The sequence below is a fragment of the Nomia melanderi genome, chromosome 10 (assembly GCF_051020985.1).
Source record: "Nomia melanderi isolate GNS246 chromosome 10, iyNomMela1, whole genome shotgun sequence".
Taxonomy (NCBI): Eukaryota; Metazoa; Arthropoda; class Insecta; order Hymenoptera; family Halictidae; genus Nomia; species Nomia melanderi.
Genome location: NC_135008.1, coordinates 2,149,126 through 2,175,553, shown reverse-complemented (window position 1 = coordinate 2,175,553; position 26,428 = coordinate 2,149,126). Strand labels below are relative to the sequence as shown.

General features: G+C 43.8%; 2 protein-coding genes across 8 annotated transcripts in view; one reads left to right on the top strand and one right to left on the bottom strand.

The window, feature by feature from the left end:
* Positions 1 to 26,428, bottom strand: part of Grd (GABA-gated ion channel) — an 81,587-nt gene that overhangs the window by 29,967 nt on the left and 25,192 nt on the right. For 4 of the 7 annotated variants that reach the window (XM_031993248.2, XM_031993250.2, XM_076371724.1 and 1 more), the window contains one exon: positions 2,130 to 2,277. In XM_031993248.2, the coding sequence (XP_031849108.2) occupies positions 2,130 to 2,236 (107 nt within the window). In that variant the 5' untranslated portion in view covers positions 2,237 to 2,277. Of the gene's footprint in view, positions 1 to 2,129; positions 2,278 to 3,696; positions 3,777 to 21,233; positions 21,538 to 26,428 lie in introns of those variants that run through there. The other 3 variants (XM_031993247.2, XM_031993253.2, XM_076371722.1) reach the window with 2 other exon arrangements.
* On the top strand, positions 7,804 to 11,440 carry LOC116434681 (uncharacterized). Its single transcript, XM_031993274.2, has 4 exons — positions 7,804 to 7,950; positions 9,278 to 9,492; positions 10,419 to 10,735; positions 11,190 to 11,440. The coding sequence occupies exons 1-4, from the start codon at positions 7,804 to 7,806 to the stop codon at positions 11,438 to 11,440; spliced, it is 930 nt and encodes a 309-aa protein (XP_031849134.1).

The following is a 26,428-nucleotide window of genomic DNA, read 5'->3' as shown; positions in this document are numbered from 1 at the left end:
CTCGCGCTGGAAATTCTGTCAAACATTTGGTAAAGTCTCGTATGAAGAATTTGATTTTAGTAAGAACTTTTAACCCTTCACTCCATAGGCGCCTCTTAGTCGCCAATTGATTCGACACAACGAAATTATAGAGTTTGATATTTAATATTAAACTTTGTACAATGCATCGACGTGTAAAATGTTAAAATAAAACAGCCTCTTTCTTTAATTTATGTGCGATTCAAGTCAGTTTGAAAGACGTTGGTATTTGATTAAAAAATGTTGAGTACTTCTAATGAACTTCTGAAGTGCAAAGGGTTAAAATATATAAATTATATCAAAATTATAAACAACCTTAGAAATTTCAAGATGATTCCAAGCAGTGTTCCAACGAAATTAAAAATGACGTAGGCCCACGTCGTCAGTTTCAAACGTGTTAATTACAGAATACTCCCGTTGACTCCGTGAAACAAGATGTAAACGCCGGTTTTTGTGTTCTCGTGTAAGTCATTTTGAGAGCAAGCCGGCCGTGCGATTGTTTTTGTCGTTTCAAAGCCCTCAATTATGCCTGCCGGGGCGGCGCCGCAGGAAAATCAACAATTATGACAGGAACAGCAAAGAAGGAAGGGTTGTTCAGCGGCCAATTCGAATTGGGTTAATTGTGTGACGAGAGGGTTCGAATCAAACCGGGTTCCGACGATCTGCGCGAGAGCGTTTGCACTTCAACCGAATATTTCCATGGGCGAGTTCCATGGTTCCTCAACGAAAGAACAAGAATTTGCGTTCGGCTGCATTTTACTCGGAGAATTTCGTGTAGCGGGCTGTGCGAGTTAATCGATCTGGAAGGAAGAGCTTCCCGTTTGTTGACTTCTGAACTTTTTAATTCAATTCCTAATGTGATCTTTGACTGGTTAATCCTGTAATTCAATTTTTCATTCGATGTGACTGAATTTAGAATTTTTTAATTTAATTCTTAACTCAATGTGACTTCTGAATTTTGGATGTTTTAATTCTCAACTCAGTGTAACCTTTGAATAATTAATTCCTTAATTTAATTTTCAATTTAATATGACCTTTGTATGTTTAATTATTTAATTTAATTTTAGTTCAATATCACCTTTGAATTTTGAATTCTTTAATTCAAGGTTTAACACTAGAACTACCAAGCATTTAATATAATTGATATGCAATCTTTATAAAAATTGTAACAATAGATTGTCTTCAGTTTCTTTGGATATTCATCGTAGTACTCAAGTGAAACTATTTCCAAAATCATTTCAAATATTCAATGCTTCTATTAACAACTGCGAAGCAAACAAATCGAAACCAGTAATTTTCTAGTTAAACCATTTCTAGTGTTAAACCGGCTGAACAATCAATTTCTTTTCTAGCAGCTGACTAGCTCATCGAATATCACTGATTTTATTTCCACGTGCCACGCATATCCAGAAATTCCCGTGAAACAAAGACACCGAGAGCGACCAATAATTTCCGTTTCCCGTCCGATTAACCGAGCCGCCGCGCGAACGTTAATTTATTTATATCGTTCACTTTGCACTGCTGTTTTATTATTCATAGAAATTGGCCGGCCTCACTTCTCGCGAAGAGATTAATGTGCGGAAAGCAAAAAGGGGAGTTTAAGAGTGGATACTATAGCGGGCACGATGCAACTTCCCAAGTGGGTGCTTCCGTCGTTCAAGAACTACGGGCAAGATTTTGTTGCTCTCGATATTTTTATACGGAGAACTTTACCGAGAGCTGATGGCAAATCAATGAGGGCGCAGCCTCTTTCGGCGTACGATTTCATGGCGCAATTTTACGAGGGACGGACGCGGAAGGATGCTCCGCGACTTTAATTCTGACTTTAATGACGATTCTATAAATAGGGCTCGGAAACGAGACTCGAAATAATACCAATACATCTCGATATCGATGCAAGACGCTTTAACACGTTGACTGCTGCACGATTCTATAGAGCGAAATACTTAGAAAAAAATATAACGTTAAATCATTCGATTGAATTATTGCGCGTTCATCCAGATGAATGTCACTGCATTTTCGTCGACTGGATTTAAACTATGAAACATCGGTGGCAAGTGGCGCATGGATTATTGGGACGAACGAGTAGAATTGCATTAACGTTCGCTTACAGGAAGGACGCATAAGAAGTGATCAAATTGGCGAGGGCCAGTAGGACTCGCTGCTTCATGATGTCCTGGGATTGATCCTCCCCTGGAACGTGTCCCGGTTCGTTCATCAATTCGCTTCAAACGCCGAGCGTCGCGGCAGTTTCTGCTTCTGGAACAGAAAATCCGGCGGTTTTAGATTTGTCCGGCCGCGGACATGCAGATGTCGAGTTCGGTATTATGAGATCACGTGTTATCTTTGCTCCGAGTGTCCGGGAGGGCAGAAATAAACATTAACGGTATGTAATATTCATCGGAACGGAAGAGAAGTGTTTAATAAATACTCTCCCGGGAGCAATTTACTCGGAGATTGTCAAAGGTAACAGTTGGATGAATATGTATCGAATTTTCTCTGGCAACTGTTTACCATCTTATTCGGTATAACAATCATTGGGACTTGTACCACGTGTTCACGTGCAAGTAGCAGGGAGTTAACGTTAGCTATCATTAACACTAAAACTACCGAGCAGTTCAATTGACTTTTGAAAATTTCAGAGAAACTCCAACAGTGCATCTATTCAGACTTTAATTGATCTACAATTGAATTTGCGTAGTAAATGAATTTCTTTAATAATTTCTCAGAGAAACATTTGTTACTAATAATTGCAAAAAAAAGACACCGCAAAATTTGACCCCTCTGGTAGTATTATTGTTAAATTTAGCATTTAATTTGTATCATTAATCAAACACAATTTGTTGGTACAATTATTATCAAGTTCGATCAGAGCCTAAACACAGGAATATCGTCTCATCGACGATCCATCGACGAAACGTTTCACGCCGCGGCCATCCGATCGTTATTTCCGGTACGTCGAGTTCGACGATTAAAAATATGTCTGAATAATATTGTAATTGCGCGAGGATTTCCCAGGATTCCGGCACGCTACATGTACGTCACGTCCCGATTGTCGTCCGTTATTTAGAGTACAATACGAGCGATAAAAATTTCGTTTTGTCCGGTCATCAATGATGATTCATATCGACGGGCAAAAATGTAGGTCGAAATTCCACTCGAAATTTCGTGGCGAACGATGCGCGCAAGAACCCCGGCGGGGGAGGAGAGGAGAGAGAGAAAAAAAAGGGGAGCACGAAACACACAGATCGAAAGTTCGTTAGCGGCCCGATGAATGATATGCTGATGGCCCGATGAGTTCTCAAGCGACAACTAATAAAGTAAACGCTCCGGCGCGAAAGGAGTAAATAGAACAGTGCATCGCGCGGCACCGGAATCGGGTTACGTGCTCCGCTCGGAGAAAATTATACACCGTGCCATTAAAAAATCGCGGCGTCTCGGTGTTTATCCGAGCGAACATGCTAACGACTCTTTAAAAAAAAATATATAGTTGAAACGATAATTGAATTCGAAGAATTCGAATTTCACCTTTGTCCGATCCCGCGCGTAAACGTTCGCGAGATTGTTATTCGGTAACGTTTAGCGACTGAAATCCGCCGCGGATTTTCTGAACAATAATCGAACGCGTACAAGAGGTTTCATTGAAATAAGAAACTTTTTATTTACTCGAGTAATCACCTTCTTGCTTGAGGTCTATTCGAGACGGCGCTTCTTCGGTTTACCTAATAAAATCCCTGTCTGAAACTTATGGAAAGAAGTGCCTTCTGACCTAGAAAAGAACGAAGGGAAAGTAAATCTTTGGGTAAATAAAGAGAATATCATTGATTCTGTTAGGGTTCAGGAGGATCAGGAAGTATCAAAATATCGATATTTTAATATTGGCTTCCGAGCGACGTAACACTGGAACTACGCAATCGAATCTCGTCTAACACGCAAATCTCCCACACAAGCCGCAAATATTCATTAAAATTCCGATTGATTTTCACTTTGGAACACATATAAGTGAACCAATTTGCCAAAGAATATTCGAAAAAACCACGTGCATCTAAAAAATGACGAAAGTATTGGCTTCCCGACTCATTTAACTCTGGAATTGCGCAATCGAATCGCGTCTAAAACGCAAATTTCCCATACAAGCTGCAAATATTCATCAAAATTCCGATTGATTTTCACTCGAGAACACACATCAGTAAATCAATGTGGCCGAATATTCGAAAAAACCACGTGCATCTAAAAACTGTCAAAAGTATTGGCTTCCTGACTCATTTAACACTGGAATACGCAATCAAATCTTGTCTAATACACAAATTTCTCATAGAAGTCGCGAATATTCCTGAAAATTCAGATTGATTTTCACTTTGGAACACACATGAGTGAACCAACTTGCAAAGAATATTCGAAAAAACCACGTGCATCTAAAAACTAACAAAAGTATCGGCTTCCGAGCGAGCATCATCAATCCCGTGGCGGCGGAAACACGGTTTCCGTTCGCGTGACGGGAGCGCTTCAATTACGCAGCAGATCGACGATAATTAATAGCATTTTATGAGCGTGGTTCGACGGACGCGCACCGGCCGCACGCGTCCGTCCCATCGAGCTCCGCAGAAAGGAATCGAATTAGCGGAGTAATTCGTTCGTGATGGCTGTTCCTTTGTACCCCCCGCCGCCGGCCGCGCCGTGGAAACCGGCAGTTTCCCGGGAAACTGGCCGGTGTCGTTCGACGGGACACAAAACGTCGCTTATTCCCGGCTGCCGGTTGCCCGGCGCAGCCAGAGCGGCGGGCGTCGACGTTGAAACGACGAGCGCAGGCCGCAATTCCGGCAAACAAGTCGGCCTGGCAAACACCTAAACACCGCGGCCGCCCGCGCACGCGCACGCAAAACCTGCCCGCGAGAAGCGCACTTCCGACGGATACGTTTGACTTGCAATTTAATTCGGCCGCGGTTCACGGGCGATAATCAGGCCGCTTTCATCCCCCGACACACCCCCGCCGCTAAGCGTTCTTCGTTAAACGCGGACCCCGAAATTTCGCCGCGTCGAGCCGGGACCAACCCCTGTCGCGCAATCAGACTTTACAGGGATGGGGCTGCGTGTATCTGCAGGTTTCTGCGTATGGTTTCCTTGGATAGCTGTTTCGTTAGATAAGTTGCGGGGAACTAGATAGCGGGAGACTGTTAGAAAGGTTTCTGGGTAAGGAACGCGACTGAGTCTGATTGGGGTTGTATGTTTTGGATTGATGAGGGAAGCTTTTTAACTGGCGTACGCTGATTTTCATGGAAGTTGCGTGAGACATTGTTGCGAAGAAAATGTTTGATAGGTGTTTTTTGTTATTGGCTAATTTCAAAGGGTGAGAGCATTATTTCGGATTGAGGGTTGGGAATATGGTTTGTAGGGTATGAAATTAAAGTCGCGAAGTGAAATATTTCATTTCTTCCTGGTCCTAGTTTCAGATATATTATAAACACCATATTTCCTTAAGAAACGTTTGTTTAACGTTTGTGAGAAATCTGAAACGAATGTGAGAAATCTGAATTGTTCATTTCCTACGCCTAGCTTCAGACATACTGATAAATTGTTCATTTCCAAAGAAATATGTACAAACAGATGGTGTTGATTTTCTCAGTATCCTCTCATCGAACATATTCCTGCGTCCTAATAACATAAAGTCTTTAAAGTCTTCATTAAGTACCGAAAACGATCTGGAAACTTTCGAGCGCCGTATGTTCCGCAGTGAAGCTGGATACAGATAGACCGGAAACGTTCCCCCATTTCTCGGCAAATCGTATAAGGACAATTATCTCGGCGAGGTTACGAAAGAGATCATACGGCCAGGGGTTGGAAATTTCACTTTGACGAGTTCTAGTGGCCCCGTCCGTTCGTTTCTCTACGCGTGTACATGTAATACTTCCGATTAAAAATCATCTCATATTTTTTCTTTAATTACGTGCAGCAGACGAGCACGCGCGGTAAACGGTTGGCTAGCTCCGACGAGATAAATTGCTCCCGAACGTACACGGGAAGAGACCCTCGAAATTCAAGATTCACTCGGAGCGGCATCATCGTGTTCCCACTCGACGAAAAACTGAGGATCGCGAGCCGGCCGCGTTTTCCGTGCGATTTATGGAACGGATCGAAATATGATTTACATTTTCCACATTCTGTTCAGCACGATGTTCCTGTCTCGCTTCGAGAAACTCGCGATTCGCCGTCGCGCTCGCCGTCAACGCGGCGAGAAGGATTAACGATCAGTTATCGAGAAATAAGGAGGGAGGTTTGTCAAACTTTTTATTCGTAACAGAACATTCTACGACGTAGTTAGAATATCTAACGTTTACGAATTTCAATGGAAATTTTCAGTTTATAGTTATTCACTTTGATAGTTATTTCAATCGCGTGTTTCTTTATAATAATTGCTAAAGAAGGAATTAGGAATGAGTCGTTTTGACTCGTTTGGTAGTTTTAACGTTGGAAATTCCCATTTTATACGGTTGTATCGAATGGAGTAATTTGTATTAGCACTAAAACCGAGCGTCATTAACTTCCCGAGATTTCTCCATAGAAACTCGAAGAGTGCTTCTATCGAGACTTCAATCGATTTACGATTCAGTTTGCGTGTTGCTACAGTTTCTTTAAATCTTCTGAGAAGCGTCTTTCTTTATAATAATTGAAAAAGAAGGAATCAGTTTTGAATCAAAATCTCACTTTGACAGTCATTCCTCGACGTTTCAATCGCGTGTTTCGTAATTCATCGCGACGGACCCTTCGTCGGTCAGATCGTCGGAATCGGAACGCGCGGGATCGAAGAATTAAAGAATTCCGACGAGACGAACGTCGCTTACGTTCGTAATACCGAGGATTATTTCCGGTAACGAAGTACCAACGTAACGAAGTTGGAGAATTTCATCTCGTAAATCGAGATTGAACGGAAAAAAAAGAAGACAGAGGAGATGCCAGGCAACGCATTACATTACACGTCAATTTTTCGATCGAATCCAATATGTTCTGATTAAATTCGAGGTTCCCGGGGATCCTGATATTCACCGCACGCCGCGTCTTCTTGGGAAATTCTACATTTAGTAATGAGAACCACCTGATTCCCAGATTCACGGTTTTTGTTCGGACTTTCGCCTGATTCCTTTGGATAGCCGCAGGTAATTATCGTTATGCGACATTTCTGGATAGTTTCGAAGCTGAAGCTCGCTATAAGGAAATGTCGGATTAATGAAACTTCGGATTAATTTGTTCGCGAGCGAGGAACTCTCTGTATCGTGTTCTTTATAGAGATGATAATATTTTGTTAATATTTGTACTTCTACCGTGATATTCACAGAGATAACCCTTTGAACTCCGTAGGCTCCAATATTGCACCAGGAATAATATTAGATATTATAATGAATCTTAAAGAAACTACCCTAAAATTATTAGATTTTCCACATATCCAAATTTTGTACTAAGGAAAATAAAAGAACGAAAAAATGTTATGTCTCATTTTCGCTAGGGATACTATAAAAATTAGTCGCAGTTGATGATAGATTACAAAATCATGGAGTGCTAATTTACATATGTTCGTTATAGATAATATTCTGATCACACTTTTATTTACACCGTGTTCTTCATAGATATAATAATATTTATATGCAATTCAAAATAGCAGATACATCAAAGAATCTCATTGTCTGAACTACTGTTTATCTATATTGAGAACATCTTCGATTTCCTCGCAGCTAACACAGATCAGAAGAATTAAATTCAATTGGTTGAAAAATTCAGCAACGTCGAATCAACATGGCTAATCCATCGAATCCGCGATTAATGAATCGCGTGTTAGACGCGGTGGTGCACCTGGGCGATGGCAAAGGATCCACCGCTCGAGACATCCTCGATTTCCTGCGGCACTCGTCGAAAAGCACGCAGAGGAATCTCACGATGCAGGTGAATTTTCAATGTTAACTATGTTATTCATTCTCTATATTAAATTAAAACTAAACTAGAATTATCAATTAGCAGCGCGATTAACAGTTTATCAAACGCGCGCCGAAAGTATCCAGAAATCGATCGGCGAACGCAGGATCCGCCGTTTCAAGGTTGCGGATAGTTGTCAAAGTATCCCAAGTATTCGGGGAACTCGCGAACGATTTAGTGATCGATGGAACCGAGCGGCGCGGTTGGCATTCTTGGCGCAGGCTTTTCGTACATTCTCTTTCTTGCGAACATTTCGATACACGGCCCGCGCTCGCGGGAAGTATTCCGGCTTCGGGATAATAATTAAACTGTATCTCGTCGGGAAAGTAATAATTAAACTCCATCTCTTCCGGAAAATGATAATTAAACTGCACCTCTTCCGGAAAATGATAATTAAACTGCGAAACTTTATTGCAGAACTTTATTATTAATAATAGAAACAGCAGGTAAGATACTCGGAACCCCATTAGCAGCTTCGGTAATAACGCATTGTTGATTGTACACTCTAATTGGCGTCTTTCAATTCTCAACTGTTATTCGCGAAGATGCTAGTCTGTGTTTAAGTCGTAGACATTAGGAATCTTAATCGAATATATGAATAACAAATATACCTCTTAGAAAATGTCTACTTGATATCACAAAAATTATTATTTTGTTGAATATATTGTTGAAGTGTTTTGTTCTTCCTGTTAGCTTCAACAAATATTATTGACACGAAAGTGATGTACGAATATTTACACTATTTCCTCATCCCTCTAAATTTCAATGGAATGAACAATATTCTTACTAGTTATTCAAGAATTTCCTCCTAAAAACGACATTCTTCGCGCAAAGTTTAAGTTTAACTTAAATTCACAAATAACAATGGTTAACCCTTTGCTCTCGAAACTTTTTCTCATTGGTATTACCAGCAATTCCAAGCAATTCCAATAGAAAAAGCATATTAACATATAAATAAACGATACGCGTATGAAAAGAAAAGTCAGATACATTTCATTGTTTCCATCGATTATACATATAAATGTTATAACATACTTAATAACAAAGTTTCACAGTTTGTAATAATAAATTTTAAATGTCTGCTCCGGAGCCCTCGAGTTCAAAGGGTTAATATCAAAATCTATAGTGTTACTGTATGAAATCAAGCGACGAGCGAAAAGAGTTAATAGGTTTAACGTGTATCACGAGAACAAATGCATTTTCCCCAAAAGCTTCCACCCAGAACCGAAAGGGTTAACATAGAGTAAGTTCCGGCAAGCTCGAGAAGCACGTTTAAGAAGAGACGAACGTTTTTCAGGTTCACCGAGCGCTGAAGCACGCGGTGAACGCCGGACTGCTGCGGCAGAGAAGCGGTCGTTACAAGGCGTTGTTCACGTTGAATCCGGCGCTGGTTAAGCAGCCGGTGAATGAGACTAACGATAAGAAATCGGTCGAGGGACCGGCGGCTTTCGACGCGGAGCAGCCGCCGAGGAAGGTCAGCAGCTCGGATCGCAGGGACAAGAACACCACCAGGTACCGATACCCGCCGCTCACCGTTCAATTAAGCAGGAACGCATCCGGAAACTTTACACGCGACGCGAAACTACGATCCAATTAATATCCTCCGGGTAATACGGTTACGCGAGTTCGCGTCCACTTAAAGCGACGTTACCCTTGAGAACGAGGTTAATACTTCAACATGCTCCTATTAGAAAATTGGACACTCGGGGCGAGGATATTTATTCGATTTCGATCACGTGTCTCCTTCGATTTCATTGATATGTTTAGATGAATGATTCAATTCGTTGCGGTATGTGTTTTATTGTGAGTTCCTGTTGGCTTTGATAGAGTTGGTGATGTTAGATTTCGATCACGTGTTTCCTTCGATTTCATTGATAATTTTAAGTGAATGCCAATTCGTTGTGGTATGTATGTGTTTTATTGTGAGTTCCTTTTGACTTTGCCAGAGTTGATGAAGTTAGATTTAGATTATAATTGTGATTGGAAGCTTTCAGTCGATGCGACGCTAGTTACAATGATAGGTCGAAATTTCAAGTACCTTCGGAATTGATAGAACAGATGATTTGGTTAGAAATGATTAGTCGGTGATCATAGCAGTCAACGTGACAATAGAAGTACAATAGTTCAAAACGACCGATTCCAGGTTTCTATCAAAGCTATTGAAACAAATGATCCTGGAAGTGCTCGAACGTATTATTCTACTTTATCAAACACATTTAGATAACCTCATATTCTCTCTTCTCATTTCTCATAAATACAATGTACCCTCCACGCAAAATCTTGACAAATCGAAAGTCATGCGTATATTCCAAGTTTCCATTTCGTTTCACCTGCAGAACCTCGTACAAATGTCGCAACTACACGAGACAGTCGATCTTTCTACCGGATAGTTCTACTGTCAACGAAGTATAGTAAAGATACATGTGTCGGTTGTCCAGGGGTAGGAAGAAGAAGCAGCGGCGCGAGAGGAATCGCAAGGGCGGCAGGAGCCGCCAGCGGAGGCGGAGGAACCGAAGCAAATCCAGCGACACCGACAGCCCCGCGGAGGACGCGGCGACGCCGCGGAAGTACAGGCACAAAGACAACGAACAAAGGGACCGGTCACCGCGCCGGAGGATCTCCGACGGGAACGCGAACGCCGATATCGGGAACGCGGCGCCCCGCTCGAGTCGCAAGCGGGCTAAGGCCGCGCCGAGAGGCGAGGAATGCCGTTCCGATCTCTCGGACACCGACTACGAGGACAGAAAGCCTAAAGGTAAAGCGTTTATTTTCAAAAAATGTTCGACATCACGCCTTCATGGCGAGGGTGACTTTCATTATAAATATTTCTATCATATTTCAGATACTACTATAAATTTGCTAACTAAATAACCGCGGCTCTTTTGCACATAACTGCGATCGAACCTTTCGCCACCTGATCACTGTGCTCTCGACGAGCGTTCTTACTTTCTCGAGGGTTGTTCAGCTATCGAGATGAGTTTCCAATGAAATTTCTATCTGGGGGACGCGTGGATTTTCCGTTTTGTTATTTTTTTCATTTGATTACTTTCACTGGTAGTTGCAGCGTAATTAATTATCAAAATTTTCATAAGAATTATATATTAGTCACGTTAAACGATCGGTAGTTCCAATACGCAAATTATCAATCGGCAAAGGATAAAAGTAAGTACCATTCTCAGCAGCACCCTAACAAGTCGTACACGTTCCAGTGAAAAGGGCGTCGCTGCATAAGTACAAGCAAACCGAGGCAGCGAAGTCGAGGGGCAGATCGCGTTCCCGCAATCGAAGCCCGCAGAGGCAACAATCTCAGCAGCCGCAGCAAAAACGATCGCGCGAGGATGCGAAGCGCGGTAAATCAGACACCGATGGCCGCAGGAGCGTCGATCGGAACGATTTGCCTGAGCAGGAGATGGAGAACCACCACGAGCCCGATAACAGCGCGAGCGGCAGCACTTTATGAAATTTATCGTCCCCGCACGTCGGAAATTCGTGATAATTCCCGGTTAAAATTGATCGTCCTTCCGCGACTGTGTGTCATTAAACTTTGTGGCATCGATCATTTTTCCCTGTGCACGATATCCACTCGTCGATTACGTAATTATACCAGTGACCAGTGTATTATCTTGTTTGTACCTTCGTATTATCGCGGACGCGATGATAATTCGCGCCGCATTCGCTCTCGCGGATCGGTCGACCCTCTTAAGCTCCGGATAACGACGAACCGTTGCGCGGCGTGTATTCCCGAAAATAATCGCAACAACAATTGATCGTTGCCGCCCGTCGCTAAACCGTAATTACATACTCGCGAATCGAAATAATACGCAACCGTGCGGATGACACTTGTTGATGCGCGGAACGATCGTTCGTGGCATACGTTACACAAATATTATCACCGGCAACGAGTTTCCCCGTGTGTCTCTGAAAAAGGTCCGTCGCGCTTGCGAAAATCGTTTGAACGCGATCCCCCGTTGATCTGCGTAGTCGAAATGTTACTGGGAAATACGGCCAGCCGGTCTGTCGACGAATTTTTCGTAATGTTTCTGAATTTGAGTCGTTATGGACGAAACGGTGCGATTTGCTCGAAGGAGATCGAATCGAAAGAAATTCAAAATAAGAGCTAATCTAAGAAGTTTCTCGTGTAATTTCCAAATTCCAGATGTCACAAGCAGAATGAGGATCCAGTCATCTCGAGACAGACTGAACAAAGTTGTCGCTATGAAAATGACGAACCGTTCGCGTCGAACACAGGCCAAGTTAGGCAGCGCGGGTTGAAAAGATGTCTTCCATCAAATACGAAAGAAAACACGTTGACCCGATGTCGCGCGGGGCGCTCGTAAAGCCGAAGAATGATCGACGAGCCTAACGACGAATGTCGCGAGATGATCGATAAAAAATGGCGGAAAGTACGGCGCGAAGAAAGCGCGCGCGGTGCATCGCGGGTAAGACGAATGGAACAAGGAAACTGTTTTTCGGCGGCGCGAGCCGCGATTTTCGCCCGCGGCGAGGAGCGAACCGCGGAAACCGTCCCTCGCGAGGATTTTTCTAACCGTAGTCCGCCGGAAGCCTCGAAGCAAAATATTTTTCAACGTAGCCGGACGGCTAAAGCTTTCCGGTGTTTATCGGTTTAGCCAATGGCGTTGCCGCCTCGCCGGGCGAAACTTCTCCTCTCGCGTCCGTCGCGTTCTTTCCGCGCGTATTTCACGTCGGCTCCGCGGATAACTTTTACGACAGCTATAATCTAACATCGGGGAATGCATATCCGATGATTTCTCGGCTCGCGCACTTATCTCGCGCGGAGGGCGCAGGAACGCGCGGTGGGAATCGTCTATTTCTCTCTCGGACGACGGTTCTCGGCGTTGAAATCAATGCTGGAGTTTAAATTGATTGGTCGTTGGCGATACGAGGGATTTGGGAAATAAGGAGATAAATTCGAGATACAGGGGAGTAAGATAAGAAATTCGAGAAATGGGGGAATAAGATGAGAAATTTGAGAAATAAGGAAATAAGGAATTTGGGGAACGAGGGAATGAGAAATTTGAGAAATAAGAAGATAAGACATTAGCACTTTGCCAATTAAATAACCATCAAAATTCCCATGCAATCGAAACAGTTCTCTTAATAACAAAAACTAAAGGGGCAAGATTCTTTCCTTATATCTCACACATTCAACGAAACTTTCGTTCGATGCGTCACCAAGAAAACGAATAGTCAAGATTACGTTGAAAATGGTGTCAAAGTGTTGGAGAAACTCAGAGCAATCGCTCAATATTAGCTAAGTCGCAAACACCAGCAAATCAAGCCAAACTTCCACAACGACAGCGTTTCAACGTCATTCTCTCCCAGCATCCAAAACAATTTTCCAACCGTGCCGAATCTCTAACTTGACCGAACGAAATGACAAAATTTAAAATTCAATATTAAATTTCCTATAACTTATCAACACACGGAACATGAAAATAAAACAGTTCTTCGCGTTAGCTGCAAGAAATATCATTAACATTCAGAAAACAATGAATATTTATCGAGAAAAATATTCTCGAGCGCAAAGGGTTAAAACACTCGGAATTAGAAGCGGTTGCGAACGATTCCGCGTTAATCGCAATCGACGCACCGAAAGCAACGGAAGTGCTCGAAGTTCCTTCAGCGCAATCAACGCACCGAAAGCAACGGAAGTACTTCAACTTCCACCCCCAAGCGCCCCGGCCCGCCCCGCCCCGCGGCGCGCATTATTCGATGAGCGTGTTCGGAATAACACAATTCCTCGAGGCTCGCGATCCCCGGGCTCGCGAGCTCGCCTGTGATTGTTCGGCCGAAAAATTCCCCGCCATTATAATATCGCGGGCCCCGGAAATACCGAAGCCCATTGTTCGACACGCGAAATAAAACCGCGGGCGGCGCAAGTGTCGGAAAAATTGCTCTATGATAATCCCGGTTCCAACGAGCGTAATTTTTCCGCCGCGTTGGATTGTGTACACGGGGAAAAAGGGAGGGAGACCGGGAAACGAAGAGCTATTGCAACCCGGTGGACCATTACCGACCGGCTCGCCCCGCGCGAGATGAGAATATCGCAACCGCCGCCGCCGCCGCCCCCCTTTCCGCCCCCGACCGTCGCAGACTTCCTTTATTTGTTGATCAACACAGCTTCGCCGCTTTTCTTCCTTTCTTTCTTCCTTCTCCTCTCTGTCCCGCGACTTTCGCGCGTTCGCTCCGATTCCGGTTATTTTTCGTTTCCATTTTACCCGAAGACGCTGGTTAAACATCTTCGAAAGTAGCACATCCCTTTTGGGAGCGCGCGAGGCAAAGGAGGCGCCAATCGGATTGCGCAGCTTGGGAATTTCTGGTTTCGAACGGTGGATTCCGGGTTTTTTCGGTCGGAGGTCTGATTTCAACCCTTCTGACCCGGTGTTGATCGATGTGTTACGTGTGTATGAGGTATCTCTTGTTTTCAGTTATTGATTCGGACGTTAAATATTTGCAGAAGCTACTTAATCGAACGAAATATAAGTACAATGTAAAAATTATTCATAGAGCGTGGAAATGGTTTCCTTTGGTAGATGAAATACTAAGGGTGGACTGAATAACTTCGCCCCCGCGCGAATGAGAATGGACGCGGGGACGATATTTCAATGGAGGAGGGAATTTTACGTGGAAACCCCATTTATCATTCCGTTTAAGTGTTATTCTCCAAGTGGCTCGAGTTTCTGTGGAAATAAGTGAGTTGTTGGTACAACTTCATCGACGAGCGGTTAATCTAGCTCTTAAATTCCCATTGTTACAACTTTCGAGAACAGATTTGAAAGAAATGTTTTGGCAACTCGGTTTATTCGTATTCTAAACTATAAATCTATCTAACTCTTGATAAACACGTATTAGACTCGATTACTCGGTGGTCCTAATGTCAAGCATAACAACGAGAAAGGAGTTTAGCATAATTACTATCTTTACAAACGCTCTCAGTGATACCGGAGGACGCATTAAATATCAGGAAAGAGTTTCTTGGCCGGAGCGTCCTTAAACGGAGGAATTAAACATGAAGTTTCTCGAGGAGTTGCAAAGTGGCCAATAAAAATCTCGTTACGGATGGCCCGAAATTCATGCCACGTTGTCTCTGGGGAAAAAAAAGGACACGCTGTAACGTTTTTGTTACTTGGCAGCGGTCGCGTCGCAACAGCGGTGTCCACGGCACCGTGAAATCCGCTGGAAACCAACGCGCCCGCGCGCGCGCCTCCGCGACGGTGGCTTTATTTCATTCAAAATTAAGAAATCGCGTAGACGTCGCCGGAGACGCTCGTTGAATTAAAGTCTGGAGCCTTCGTCGGAACCGTGACGCCCTCGTCCCCATTCATTTTTAAACGGTTCCCGGCTAAAAAGATTAAATCCAACTTCGCGCCTCGCCTCCCTATTATCCCAGCATTCAACCCGAGACTCGTGATTCTTTTCGAAAAAAAACATAAACCAAACACTTGGACATCGACGCAAATGAAACTTGAACCGACGCGAATGCGGGCGGAATGGTTTTCGAGAGATTAAAAAACGTTACGGTCTCGCATTCGGGTCAAAGACGGCCAGTTTAACGTTTTCTGGGATGGTAAACAGCCGCGCATTACCGGATTAAAAATGGCCACGGTTCGGGAACAATCTCGAGGGAAGATTCGTTCCGATGCGGGGTGATAATTATACGAAAATACGTGGGAAACGGGCTAATGAAATGTTTGGCTAACGAGGTGAGCTACTGGAGCAATTGGAGACGGAACAGTGTTTATTAACACTAACTATCGAACGTTTAATATGATTAATATGTATTTCCTGTGAAAATTGCAACGATAGATTTGCTTTTCCTTCATATTTATTGTAGTATCCAAGCGGAATTCATTATTTAAATCATTTCGGAAGTTCTATGCCTTTAAGATGTCGACAACGGCGACCTAAGGAAACCGAGACCCGCCATTTTGTCGGGCGCGGTAGTTCGAGCGTTAATGCTTTGGTATCGCGGTTCTTACGTTGTAGCTTCAGATAATTTCATCGATCTTTCTATTATAATTCTTATCGACTAATTACTGTGCTACTCAACGTGTTAACCATTTGCATTTCAACAATTTTTCACTAGAAACATTCAACATTCTCCAGTAAGACAGGCGAGTTTTTTAAAGTAACTTGAGAAGTCGCCCATAAATATGGAATAAAGCTGTTGTATTCGATTGCTCGGTGGTTCTAGTGTTAAAATCTGAACTACTTATTAGATACACAAGTACTTAATAGATACATAAGACACTACATGAAGAAACGCGACGAGAACATCGCGCGAACGACGTTCGACGAGACCAGCCGCGCATTCGCGTGCCGCGCGTCCGCGCACCGTTCCCTTTAATTCCGCAAACTGAAACAACATCTCAGGTGGGTCAACGAGAAATTGCATTGCACGCTTGTGAACACAAGATGCATCGTTTGGCCGCAACGATCCTCCAGAAAACGAAATCTACCGTCGCTGACAAGATCTCTTGGCCCCTCTGCCGCTGTAAATAATGACGCCGACTTTCTTCGCGTTTCCCGAAAAACGGCTTGCCGCGACGTCGGAGTGGCTTTGTGTTTCCGCGACGCTTGTTCCACGGTCCGTGACGAAACGAAGAAGATTCGAAATCATCGGCGCGCGTTCGTTCCGAGAGGACTTCTCAACTATTTCGTCTGGTCTCAATTAGTCCATTCGTAGTATCGCACACGTCGCTGTGCTTAATAAGAAAATTCTTCCCAGGTTTGGAAAGCTAACAACTGTTTTCGATTTGCTTTGACGTACACTGTTCGTATAAATAAATAAGGTTTAGAATAATACTTGACTAGCTAATTCTTCATGTAACTAAATATTCGTGATCTGATTTCAAAGCGATTCCTTTGGAATTTTGGGAATGATTTTCGAGAAAGCAGGATCGATAATGTACCGTAGAACTTTCAATATTGATTAAAGAATTATTGGAAAATTACTGTAAAAATGAGATTCTTGCTGTATAATAAATGTTAATTCGCTACTCTTAGTGTTCTCATCTTCGAAGTAGACTTCTGTTTACAATGATTAGAGAATTCGTGTGTTCACGTATGGATTATCGATAATAAAATTTACTACACCAACTGTCGCGAGGAAAATTACACGGGGTGAACGCGAGATTCGCAGACGCGAGATCGCTGTAACGCGGAACTTTTCAATCGCGTTACACGGGCTTCTGCTCCATAGAAAAGTAACAGGCGAATGTTTATTTCAGTCCGATACTCGAAACTTTCTCCATTAAACGGGATTCATCTGCGGAGAAATCTGACAATGCTGGAAGGGTGTTCCCGATGTCGTTTAATTGAACTGCACGGAAACCGAAAGTTCGAGTAAGTAACGTCGGTGTATCGCGAGCGAAAAGTGCGCTTTAAAACTGATCGCCGAAGGGGCCGAGAGCAAGGCGCGCACCGACCTAATTCTTGACAATACAGGAAAAGATCCAGCAACGTTGAATGCAACTTTTATAATAAAACTTTCTAATTATCCTGTCCGAGTGCAGCTCGTAGCGTCGATTCACCGAAAGTCGGATTCGTGTGCAAAGGTAACCTTATTAGGCCTCGAAAAATATCATACAACGCGAACTCCTGACACAGAGAACAAATATTCAGTGCAAAACAATAAGATCCACGTTCCAAGCATTGAACAAAGTCACATTTTCCTTGTATCTCATAGACCTACATTTATCAAAGCAAGAATTCGTCAAAAGTACTGTATATTAACACTAAAACTAGCAGATAGATCAAAATCACCAATTCTTAATTCCTTTTTCGCCATTATTAAAAAGACAACACCTACTCCGCCGAGAAATTATTACAGAAATTGATTTACCAATGCTCAAACCGAATTGTAAATCAATTAACCCTTTGCGCTCCAGAAGTTATACAACCAATAGATAAATTCCTAAAGAATGTCCCGTTTCCAGAAACGACCCGCTTCGGCCGAACGCGAGACGGCAGTAAACGCGCGCTGTAAAAGGCACCGTGTCAATTTAATAAAATATGTCGCTTGTCGTCCATCATTCTTCCATATTTTTTCTCCCATCGCCGACGGCTACGGTGTGTAACGCGAGAAGATGCGCGAATTTATCTCCCCCCGGCGAGTTACTGTCACCGCGTCGAAGGACGATAAGTCCTTCCTCCGGAATTCCTCGGCGGCACCTAAGTGGCACTTTTTTTCGCGTAACGAAACGTCCCCGCTGCTGGCGCGATAAATCAGCGCCGGTTTACAACCAGCTAAACAGCGCGTTTGTCCCGCGTCTCGTTGCACCGCCGTGAACGTCCCATCTATTAAGGCTATCGACGAGCATTATCCCGCTTCCATCGAATTCCCATTCGTTCGCAACACTAAAACCACCCAGCAGCCGAGTCGGCTTCCTTTTATTCTTCCGGGGACGCGAGAACGGCGTGTTTATTGAGATTTTCATTGGCGTGTACAGCAGCGGCGCTCAAAAGTGCCCGGCCAGATCGGTTTTCGAATCGACTCAGCGCCGCGTCGACGTGCCGCTGTCATTAACGCTAAAACTACCGAGCAGTTAAATCGACTTTTTGGAATTCCTCTGTAGACACTCCGACGACGCGTCTATTCGGGGGTTAACCAGCTAACCGTGGATCTCTTTGCAAAGCGCCACTGTCTGTCGCGATAATCAAGCGAGGATGGGTATAGTCGTCACGAGTTAGCTCCCAGGAAGTTATGAATCCAACTCAAATTATTTATAATTTTCATTTGTTCGTTTCATTTCGTCTTGACCTCAAACATTCTAAACATACTAAAATTTACGAGTATAATTCAGTTTTCCACAGAATTACAATTTAAGTATCAAATTGTAACAGAATTTTACGCATGACGGATATAATCGTCGTGACGCAAAATTCTGGCATATCTCCATGACGGATATAGTCGTCATATAATCAACTGAATCAATGAATCACTTAAACACTGTATCAATTTCTGTGCGAAATTAATTTCCCAGCGAAACATCTGTTATCTTGAACAATTGTAAACAGGAGTCAGGAATAGGTTTTGATTTATCTAGTAGTTCTAGCATTATCCTAGTGCATCTAGTCGCGGGAAGATTTTGCACACTTCAATTTTCATCAAATAAAATAGAGGAATTCTTCGTTGTTACACCAAGCACGTAGAATTTCGTGTTTCGGGTAGCAATTAAGAAATATTTAGACGGCGGCCATGCATGGAATCTCTGTTCCTCCAAGCTTACGAAAACATGTGTAAAATCAAATTATCATTAAGGTTTGCAGTAGAATAACGACGAAACACAGCTTTTCTTGCAGTTTTTGCGTCAGTGGATGATACGTGCACGAATGAGATCCTATTCCGATTAAGATTCGATGGAAGAAGATTTTCAGCAGGAAACGTTAGATGCTTCGCATCGAGAAACTATTCGCGAGCCACGAATGTTCACGCAACTTATAACATCTACTAGTTCGCGGATAAAGAAACGCTTAAATGGAAAATTGTCGAAGTTAGCGCCGCATTCACAGTTGGACGGAGCAAATGTGTTTCAATTAAACGCGGCGATTCAAACCGTTCGGCGCTATTCATCGTGACTGTGCGAATTCCTTAAGTATGAAGCTTTGAGACTTCAAATTCAAGATGGCGGGCGGAACGCTCAAGCATTCAGGAGACTTCAACCGCTTTCATCGTCTCGCGACTGACGTATCAAAGACATTAAGTTTGTGCGCTTGCTGGAATATTTTTCTTCTGCGAATTCTTTTAAATAATGCGAAATACAATTCAAGGGAACTTTACAGCTGTCGTTTCAGAGATTTATTTCTCGGACAAAGAAAAATTTCCTGCTTTGCAACTAAGTTGCAAGTGTTCGTTAATGATTCATGGAACGTACACCGAAGAATTCCATCGGTATTCCTAATTGTTTTTGAGGAAACAGGTAGCGAAGGTATCCGCGCGTGGATCAAACGCGGCGCAGTTAATCCAACTTGAATCAAGCCATCGCGCACCGGAAATAGCTTCATACTTTAATGGAAGTTGCGACATTCCGCGCTTCGTCCGCGCGCGACGCACAATCCGCGCGGCGAACTGTTTGCACGCCGAAAACGTGGGACAATTAAAGCTTTTCGAAATGCTCGAAATCGAGGATTAAAGTTTCCCCTTTGCCGGCAAGATTTTATCAGTTTTTCTCTGCGCGGCGTTCGACGGGGCGGGAACGGTGCGCGAGATTTCGGGAATTTCATTAGCAAATGTATTTGGAAATTTAAAAGGCTCCTCGCGGCGTCGAGAATCGCAAACAGTTTCAACGACTTCGGAAACAAAAAATTTCATTAATCTTCGGAAGTTCCGCCGACAGGATCCCGCGGGATTCGAAAAGCCTCGCACGAAAGGGAAACAAAAACGATTGGCTTCGTTTCCAAGTAATTTACAAATCAAACAGTGGATTAAGAGAGAGAGAGAGAGAAAAAAAAGGTAACGTTCTGGCTCTTTGAAGCTTCTTGCCGTCGAGAACAATTGGTAATTAAATTCCATCCAGTCATTATCGAGCTCGCCGACATTATTACACGGAACAATGATCGCGGAATCGATCAGTTCGTTATGTTATTCTCTAATTAGCGTCGATTCAACTTTCGCCGTCTGCCGCGACCTTTGTTTCCAGTCGCCGCGAACATTAACGCGCCTCGCGAACGAATTTACGTACATCGTTGGAAACACCTTTCCGAAACACACGCGGAATCCGACGTTCAACGAGCGATATCGAACAATCCGCTTCGCGTCTCTGCATAAATAATCGATCACTTCCAAAGTGTCTTAATCACTTACAATTTACTTAATCATTTACAATCACATTATTCGTTATTCAATTCATTCGTCATTATTCAATCTCATCAATCTCAAAAACCAATCCCACTCCTCCCAAACAATAAAAACCATAAAATTCTTAAATCCTCCAACGTGTCAACTTCAACAAAAATCAACACCACTGCAAATAAATGAAAAAAACACATTCTACACTAAATCGCAACGCGAACCTCAAATTCCCTCGTCGACATCGCAAGACCGTCACCCGTCATTCTAAGTTTCACTCGCGACGAACGCAGATTCTTAACCGATTACTCTAAACGTCACAACAATTCCACACGAATCGTAACAGTAGTCCTATGAAAAATCACCAGTGAACCCGGTTAAACTCGAAACTCCGTCGGTTCGCCGTTCGAGGCTGGTACGCGATTGAAATGAATAAACTCACCGATTACGCTTGATCCTGATGCATTCGAGTTCCCATTGACGCTCGAACGGCGCGTTCGTCACGAGAAGAATATCGCGAACGCCGTGGAGATTGGCAGTCCCTCGATCAGCCGCATCGTGGTGTCACAGAGACCGAGAGAGAGAGAGAGAGAGAAAGGAGCGGCTCGAACGAGGGGTGGAAAATGATCGGGCACCGGCTAGCCGAGCGATAACACCGGAAAACTGTCGCGTCCACACCGACTGGAAACTCGCCGAAGAACACGAGAAGCACGTGGCGAAGCCACGACGCGTACTGACTGCCTCGTACAGGACAGCTGACGAAGGGTGGCAACTCCGCACTTGCCACCCTGCGCTTTCCCTCTTTCTCCCGAACCTTGATCCTCTTCTTCGCGCTCTCGCCTCCACCCCACCCCCTCGCTCTCTCTCTCTCGCTCTCCGGCCGCGGGCGAGCCCCGCTTTTTCGGGAGTTAATCAAACACATATTTCATCCAGAACTATTTCTGTCCGGCCGGTTAACTGATAAGGGAACTGTTAAACGTTTCTCACGGGCCATAAGCGGCCGACTTCCGCCCCGCGCCGGGAACTTTTCAGATTTATCTTCCTCCCTTAACGAACGGGCCCGTGGCGCGGAGAAGTTTCGCTGGAGATTATGGGGTAATTGGCAATCATTCGTCGAACGAGCGTCTTGTTTCTCGGCTGTTTTGATTTTCGAGATTCAAATCTCGCGGTTGGATTGGTGGCTGGTTTTTGAGAGGGTTAATGTGAGGTGGAAGTGTTTAGCGCTTTGAGCTTGGAAGATTTTTAGGGATTGATGTTTCTTAGGGAGACGTTAATTAAATTTAATGTATAGGTAAATTAACACGTTCCGTGGCGTGGAAACTTCGGTTATATTTTGCTTATGAACTGCATTGAGTTTTTCAATTAAATATTAAGTTATATTCTAGTTTCTGGTCATTTTTATATATTTTGATATTGTTTCTTTGTTTTCACTGCTTTGTAACGTATACCGACCGTGATATATCCATTGAAAATATTTTATTACAAACATTGGCGTATAAATGTGGTACACGTGGCACGGAACGTGTTAAGAAATAAGGTTGTTTGGTGAGTTACCCAAAGCCAATTCGGTTGAGCGCAAAAAACAGAAATTCAGAAACTTAATGTGTTAACACATTGGTTTATTAATTAGAAAAGTAAAGTATTTTTCCAAAGGGTAGGCTCAAAAATCAGAAAATCGAACAATCAACCTTGTCCTCCGCTCTCGTTTCCATTCGTCTTTCAATAAATGAAATTCTATAATTACAACAGACAGAAGTTAAGCTAGAAAACATCGACATGAATTACCAGAGCGAAGCAATCGAGAAAACCGATCGGATCCATGCTAAACGTTCGATCCTTCAATCTCAAATACACCCTATCATACAGCAACCCTCGAATCATCCACGAAACGTTCCCGCCGTTTCGCCGCGTATATTGACTTTTCGCGGCCGAAAAAATATTTCCTCCAGCGACTGGATATACCCTTAGACATCCAGCGAAAAGGAGTACCGGGTAATTTGTCCAGCGTCGGCGGACGAGACGAAACGGTGGATTATTCGTTGATAAATCTGACGAACGACCGGGCCGTGCCGCGGGGAATTTGATTAAAAAATCGCGGTTGCCCGGCGCGAAAGTGTCATGATATCCGGGGGCAAAGTAATCGAAGTCAGTACAGCTTGAATTCATCGGGAACGGGGGGACGGAGGGGAAGAGATTTCCTGCGGAGAGATCCATTGTTGACAGTGCATTAGCAGTCTCCCGCGGTGGCGCGGCACTCCATTCAGCGCTCGGAGTTTTCTCGATACCCACTCGACAATGGGATTATCGATACCGGGCCTTGAACGGAAGTTATTAGAATCGAACGAACCCCCGCCGGAAGTGAGGATCGCGGGGAATAAATAAAATACAGGGAGGGGAGGAAAAGCAAGGAAAACAATCGGCGACTCTCGAGGTCGTCAACTGAAAATCGGTTCCCGACCACTCTAACCGGCCCCCTTCATTCGCTTTCATTATGGCTCGATCCGTCGGTAAGGTACGCTCTCGTCATATAAATCTTAGGTTCGCCAAAGATCCCTCATTATCGGGATTCCTGTCATCCGCATCCTACGGTTGTTCGACGGAACCTTCGTCTGAACGTTCTCCATCGGGCTATGGGTGTTCTCTGTTTATATCGGGTGTCTTACCGGTTGCCATGCAGAAACGCAGCAGGTTTCGTAGTTGGGAAGATTGACGGAATAGCTTTGTTTCACTCATCAGGCGACATTTTAATGGAAATGTTTAACGTTCTGTTAAATGAACGAGACGTGGACGATGTTCTTCGAGTAGCAAGTTATTGGGACATTAAATTGGGAACTCGTAAGTTAACACTAAATCTAGAAGTTAGAATGATTAACCCTTTGAACTCTGTAGGCTCCAATATTGCACCAGTTCTAATATTATATATTTCAATGAATTTTAAGAAAACTAATGAACTTTGGTTTGTGAGTATTTTCTGATGTTAGTACGCGTTGTATCGTTCGATTATTTCGAGCATTCGCGTCGTCGAACTTCGTTTTTATAGAGATCATCGTGCCTGATTAAGACGGGAGATTTAATTACTCTGAACGTGACTTTCTCACTCGCCGGAAAATATATTAAGAACCGAATTTCCAAACTGCTTTCTCTTAGGAAACTCCTACGAGGACATTAAAAGCTAATTGTCGAGCCAGAGGTACACCCCAGCGTTCGATAGTTCATTGATGGCGTGGTTATCGTCTACTAAAATCGCTGATATCCTTTTTCTCTGCTTTTCTTTATAGCCCCCTTATCATTACCCTCTTGTGACGCCCACTTTTACATCGCTCCGCTCAAATTGTTAAATATCCTCGGAAAGCGTTCCTTTGTACTGGTATTTGTTCACTGAACAAAATTGAACCGCTCGAGATCGATTAATAAATTTATTAACGAGTTCATCAACGATTGTATTATTCATTGTCTATTCATCGATCGATTTGCAGAATGTATTTTCTATTTCAGAATTATTTTTCGATCGAGTTAAAGTTACAGTACAATTTAATTTAGAATCTATTTATTTCAGAATTATTTTTGGAATGAGTTAAAGTTGCAGTACAATTTAATAGTACCTTTTTCCCGTCGAATTTCTTGATATTTATGTTGTTACCATTGAACGTGCTAAACGAGGTCTCGAGGAATCGGTAGTTGAATCCGGAGATCCACGTTACGTCTGTGCCGTTCTTGTATCTCGTGATCGTTCCCGAAGAAATGGAACCCTGATCTACTTTCGTCTTATTTTCCTCTTCGCTGGTAACTTAATGGTAGATTTAACTGCGAAACCGCAAGACGTAATTTAGGATTTCGTCACGTCTCGGGTAACTTCATCGGACTCTCAATCCAGTAATTTGCACGATCGCGTGAGTTTTCAATTTGCTCGCAGCCGTTTGGGAAAAGACGAAATCCACTGGGTATTTAATTATTAATTTCACTAGCGTTTGTGCTCGGAGATTTGTCTACTTTGAAAAAAGCTAAAGGAAACATTGATGAATTTGATTTACAAAAGAATGAGTTCTAGTGCAATAGCGTCAATTCGAGACGCAGAAAGGTGCATTTGATTCGCAAAAGGGTGAGTTTCAGCGCAGAAAGCTGAATTTCACCCACAAAGGTGAACTTAATTTACAAAAAAATGAGCTCTACTGCAAAAGCGTGGATTCGACAAGGTAAATCCGATTCCACACACCACTCTGAAACATCGATTTTCGCATCCGCTCGAGCCGATCGAGAACCGCGCTCGATTCGCCACAGCTCGAAACTCGCGTCGATCGGGTACACCAGACGATGGCCAGGTGCGCGTTAAATCGACTGTAACCGTAAAAGAGCCGTAAAACCGATCGCAGCTATTTACGTCCGGCGATGGCCACCGCGGGGGACGTTAGCGAGCTCGTGTCCGATCACCTGCGTGTCCTCCGCGACGACGACACCTCCGCCGCCGATCGAATCGGTTATGAAAGCCGGGGGAACCGCGATAAAAGATGGATGATGAAAAACAAGGATGACGGGGGTGGGGAGCGGCGAGTTAAACGGAGAAACTCCGCATGAAGTGTACTCCAAGATGGCACCGTCAGCAATATTCAGGATCTTCTTTGTCCTACCGTCCTCCCCCTCCACCGTCGCGGCCGCCACGCCACGCCACGCCACTTCCTACCCCCCTCTGTCCCCCCCGCTATCTCTTTCCCTTCCCCCCGGGTTCTCCCTTTCCGATTTTTACCTCTTCCCTGTCCCCGTGCCCCCCTCCTGCCCCGTCAACGCTTTGACTTCGACCTCCAACGCAGCCACCCTCTTTCGCCTTACATCCCCGATAACCTATATTCGACGGCGGAGCCGCGGAACTTCAAGGAAAGAATTTCTCTCTTAACCGGCGCGTAGTAACGGCAGTCGTTGATTTCCGTCCGCGGCGAATCAACTTGGAAATTTCTTCGGAATTCCCTTCGGATATCCCTCTCCAACCCCTTGCCTCCTCCCCGTCCGCCGTCCGGCAACGTCGGCTGTAACCGTGCAGTAACTATCCCCGGCGAACAATTTTATCGATGAAAATTCATCTTTTCAGCGCTCTCGATCGCGCGTGTTTACCCTGCCACTCGCGCGCCCACCCGCGCGCGGATCGTCCTCGTTACGAGTTCTATGAGGTTTCACGGGTTCGCGGAGATATCTATCGAGATCAACGAATCGCTTGGGAAATTTTGTTTTCAGGCGATTCCGTAGCGGGATTCGGCTAGATAAGGGACACTGGTTCGGAGGAATCCGTGTTGTGTTGAGGATCGTGTAAACGATCGACGGCAGATAGCTTTTGAAAGTGCAGATAAGCGTTGGTTTGGTGTAGTTTGGAGTTGAACAGTTGACGCGGAAAGGTTGATGGTGTGTACCTATGTGCTTGAGATTGGAAGGTGGTAAGAGGTTTTTCGTGTTTTGATCGGTTTGGATGATATGGGCTTGCGATTGAGGTGTCGTCATTGACAGTTTCGAATTGCTTGGAGATTATTGAAGAGAATTGTTTAGTTTTTATATCTTTATTAATAGAGAATACGTGATGTACGAAGTATTCTGGATTCTTGCAGTCAACGTTAACTCGAAGATTTTGACACTAACTATCGAGCAGTTGAATTG

Excerpts from the sequence above, each read along its gene's own strand:
- LOC116434681 (XM_031993274.2), top strand. The coding sequence starts at position 7,804 with ATGGCTAATCCATCGAATCCGCGATTAATGAATCGCGTGTTAGACGCG. Across the intron at positions 7,951-9,277 it reads AGAGGAATCTCACGATGCAG|GTTCACCGAGCGCTGAAGCA; the intron begins GTGAATTTTCAA and ends AACGTTTTTCAG. Across the intron at positions 9,493-10,418 it reads AGGGACAAGAACACCACCAG|GGGTAGGAAGAAGAAGCAGC; the intron begins GTACCGATACCC and ends TCGGTTGTCCAG.